This window comes from Fukomys damarensis, unplaced genomic scaffold, assembly GCF_012274545.1.
Source record: "Fukomys damarensis isolate Sample0158 unplaced genomic scaffold, DMR_v1.0_HiC HiC_scaffold_9, whole genome shotgun sequence".
NCBI lineage: Eukaryota > Metazoa > Chordata > Mammalia > Rodentia > Bathyergidae > Fukomys > Fukomys damarensis.
Window position 1 is genome coordinate 37,574,674 of NW_022900921.1, and position 4,186 is coordinate 37,578,859.

General features: G+C 33.0%; 1 protein-coding gene across 2 annotated transcripts in view; it reads left to right on the plus strand.

Moving 5' to 3' along the window:
* Nucleotides 1-4,186, plus strand: part of Hsd17b4 (hydroxysteroid 17-beta dehydrogenase 4) — an 87,427-nt gene that overhangs the window by 22,054 nt on the left and 61,187 nt on the right. For both annotated transcript variants that reach the window (XM_010633889.3, XM_010633888.3), the window contains exons 3-6: nucleotides 284-391; nucleotides 1,521-1,580; nucleotides 2,485-2,506; nucleotides 2,613-2,659. In XM_010633889.3, the coding sequence (XP_010632191.1) occupies nucleotides 284-391; nucleotides 1,521-1,580; nucleotides 2,485-2,506; nucleotides 2,613-2,659 (237 nt within the window). The remainder of the gene's footprint in view (nucleotides 1-283; nucleotides 392-1,520; nucleotides 1,581-2,484; nucleotides 2,507-2,612; nucleotides 2,660-4,186) is intronic.

Below are 4,186 nucleotides of genomic sequence, written 5' to 3' on the forward strand. Positions count from 1 at the left end.
ATACAGAAAAAAAAAAAAAAAAAAAAAAAAAAAGAGGCTCGAAGGAGGAATAACATTGCAGAGCTAAAATTTCATGACATGACCTATATTTAAGTATTTCTGTTGTTTATGATAAAGTATGATTTGAAAATACCTACCTTATGGAATGTTTAGTAAAATGGGGATAGGGCTGGAGGGGATTGGACAGATATTTGAAGAAATAAACTAGTAATTAGAATTTCATTTCTAATTTATGTTTTAAGATCTAGAAATTAATTGTTGATTGCTTGCTATTGTATTGCAGTGAATGATTTAGGAGGGGACTTCAGGGGTGTTGGTAAAGGCTCCTTAGCAGCTGATAAAGTTGTTGAAGAAATAAGAAGGAAAGGTGGAAAAGCAGTGGCCAGCTATGGTATGGTATTTGAAAAAAACTATTCCGTTTATTTTCCTTCAGCTTATGCAGTTGCTTATGTTAATAATCTTAATATCTTTGTGAAAATACCTCAGCGTTCTAGTGTAATTATGGTGTTAGATTTTGTCTAATTCTGCCAAAGCTCTTTAGCTACATATTTTACCTAAGAGAATTAAAAGAATTTGATATAGATTATTTCTCAATTCTAAATTTTGCTGTTTCGTATTTTTCTTAATGAACGTGTGATATATTTAGTAAATTATTCTAGATATGCTATGTTCTTGGTCTTAAAAGACCTGTTTTATTTAAAAGGTCTTATATGTTTCTATAGAATGATCTTAAACTCTTTCTAAAAGCAATATAATGAAAGAAGTGTAATGCCCTCTTCCTGTATCAGTCTCCAAATTGTATTCTGCACAAGTAGTCATAGCTTGTGTCAGATAGCCTCATTACTGGGACAAAATGCCTGAATCCACAACTTACAGTGGGAGAGGTTTAACTTGGCTCTCAATTTTAGGGAATTCAGTTCATCATTGCCTGGCTCCAAGGCAGTCATGGCATGGTGGAAAACCATGGCTGAAGAAGGCTGCTTACCTCATGGCAGCCAGGAAGTAGTGAGTAAGGGGTCCAGCTGGGAGGCAAATATACCCTCCAGTTGCCCACTTCTTTTAACCAGGCCCCATATCCTAATAGCATACTTGGCTATGGACTCATCAATGAGAATACTCCAGACAAATTGAATGTTTAATTTTATTTAAACATTTTGAATACTCAATAGCTACATATGGTTAGTCATGACTACATTGGACTGTGTGGAAGTAGGAAATTTCCATTCTCATTGAAAGTTATACTGGACAATGCTGCTTTAGTTACTATTTGCAAAATGTATATCTCCCTCATCTCTTCTTTTTTTTTGTAGGCTAAAAAATTGTGTAGGGCTTGATTGCTTTGGTGACATTAAACCATCTGTGTTTTATGATGTGCTTTTATTATTAATACACATAAATGTGTATTTCCTGGAAATGAATTATGTTTGGGTGAATAGTATCAGTCATGTGCTCTGATAAACAGAATTTAGTCATTTATGAGGTGATTACTGAAGTTTCTTGCTATTTTCTCTTTCCCTCAGATTCAGTGGAAGCAGGAGAGAAGATAGTGAAGACAGCATTGGATGCTTTTGGAAGAATAGGTGATATTTCTTTTTGCTTTCCTAATGAAATATTTTTAATTTACCTTTGTTACTTTTATGATCTGATATCTTGCAAATTGTAAGGTGAATTATATATAGTAAAAATCTTTATTAAGAAGCATTCCAAATACACTGTTTAGTCCATATTTCTCTAGATAATACTTCTGTTTTACTTGCACACATTCTTACTAAAAGGTTAATGAATTTCTAGAGGGAAAAATTGCCATGGATAGCCTAACATATTTGCAATTCGAAAGACATTACTTTTTGTAAATTCAATATATGCCTTCCTCTTTTGTTTGGTCCAGGCTATTTGTTTTTTTAGTTATGTTAAGTTGTACTCATAAGAGCTGTGTTCATTTGACAGAGATGGTAAAGGCATGAGGTCCTAGGGAGAAAACAGCCACAAGATGGAGGTTTAATCTGAAAGAAATAATTGCTTTCTTTGCAGAGAGAGTACAACAATTATATATCAAATATAGCAACAGTTTCTAACTTTGTTTTCTCTTTGAGCTTTTGCCTTTTGAGTGGCATGGAAAGATCTTTAAACTTAATTTTTTGAGTGAATTTTCAATTTGAGTGAAGGATGACTTATGGTTCCGAGTCCTCAGAAACTAACCACAGCAAATTCTATATATAACCTGGTAGAATTTCAGTACATGATCAGGGTGGCAAATCTGAAATATATGTTTAAGAAGAAGGTACAATATGATACAATATGATATTTGTACTTTTATGAATCAGTTTTTTTGTTATAGGTATAAAATTTTGTTTTGATAATATTATTACATTACTTTACCATGGGGGTAGGAGATACCCATTTTGAAAAAGTGTGAGTGGTAAGCAAATGCAGATTAATATGCTTGCTTTTATATTTGTAACCTGTTATCTTTTTATATTGTAGATGTTGTGGTCAACAATGCTGGGTGTGTATTTCTTTTTTCATTTTTAATCAAGTTTATATAGTTGTTTTGATAAGTATATATTTCCCCCCTTTCTAAATCAATTTAATTCTAAAAATCATTATTTTAGAATTCTGAGGGACCGTTCCTTCAGTAGGACGAGTGATGAAGACTGGGGTAAGTTTTTTTTGTTTTGTTTTGGGTACCGGGGATCAAACTCAGGACCTTGTGCTTGCAAAGCAGGCAGCAGCACCACTGAGCTAAATCCCTGGCCCTAGTTATTTTTAATATGTCTCTGTGTAACATATCTATTTGGCTTTAAAAGTATGATACATTCATATATTTAAGAAACCTCCTTTGCTGCATAAGCAGATAGTATAAATGACAATCTCTACATTGATAATGATGAGTAGTTGGAAGTAGCTTTTTTTTTGGACATTTGATAAGTTTTTAAAAATGTTAAATTATTTGGCAGAAATAGGTTTGTTTCTCTTTTCTTGAGAGATTGTTAGCATTTTCTCACAGTGTTAACTGTTTCTAATCACCTTTAATGTGTTTATCAAGCTGTATCATTCTTTTATTAAGACCAGAGCAGAACATGGGAGAATGTCTAGGGCATCAAAAATGTGAAGTAATAGGTATCTGGGAACAGGTTAGGACAAAAGATCTGAATGTGTATTTGAATCTTCTAATATATAAGGATTTCCATTTTCCTTTGCCATGTTGGAATGATTGAATTTAAATAAATCACAGTTGTCACCCCCACCACTCTCTTTTTATGTTTATTAAACATTATAACTAAATCTAACAGTAATAGGTGAGAGTGGTTTAAGTTGAGATAACTGTGACATTGTTCATAGTACATACTTCTGTCTCCCCAAGTCTTTTTAGAAGAAGCAAAACATCCTTATTATTTAGAATTAATCAAAGAAGAACTGTTAGTATTCTCTTCCCATATAATGAGTAAAAAAGGAGTTAGAAATATTTGATGGTAAAGGGGCTTACATTAGTAGTTTAGAGCTGTCAGGGAACTGGTCTGTTTCCTTTCCTGACTCCATTCTGCTGAGCCTGCCATTCCTGACCAGCCTTTTGTTTTATTTTGTAGCTCTTGTTTTCACTTTTACTTTCTTCTAATATGCACATGATAATATTTATTGAAGCCCCACATTGAAAGAAAGATACATAACAGTGGCTAAAAATTTGACAATTAAAAGAATACATAAAATCTATAGAGTTGTCTGTCTGAACAGTACTCCCTAACTGTTCATGATGATGAAATTTCTCAAAACAAGCCTCTCAGTTTTTGCCTTTTGTGCATTCTGATTCATCCCCACTCCAACTCATTTGTAAACTTGTAAAAAAAGTAGAGATATAGTGAATATTGTATAATTGTTTTTTTTTCTCAAAAATTTTTATTGGTACATTTTAGTTATGTAATACATTTACATTCATCATTGGGAACTTGTAACTGCATGATGTATCTTGGTTCTTATTTTTTTCCCCATTCCCCTGCCCTCCCTTCAACCCCTCATTCCTCCCTACCTGAAAAGGCTTTGTTTCCATTTATTTCTTACCTCATATTTTTTCCTTTCTCTTCCTTCCTTTTCCGCTATCCCTCTCATTTCCCGTTGTGTAACTATTTCTTGAAAGGAAGATGTGTGGTACATGCTTATGTATTAATACTAGTGTTGAGTGCCAATATAT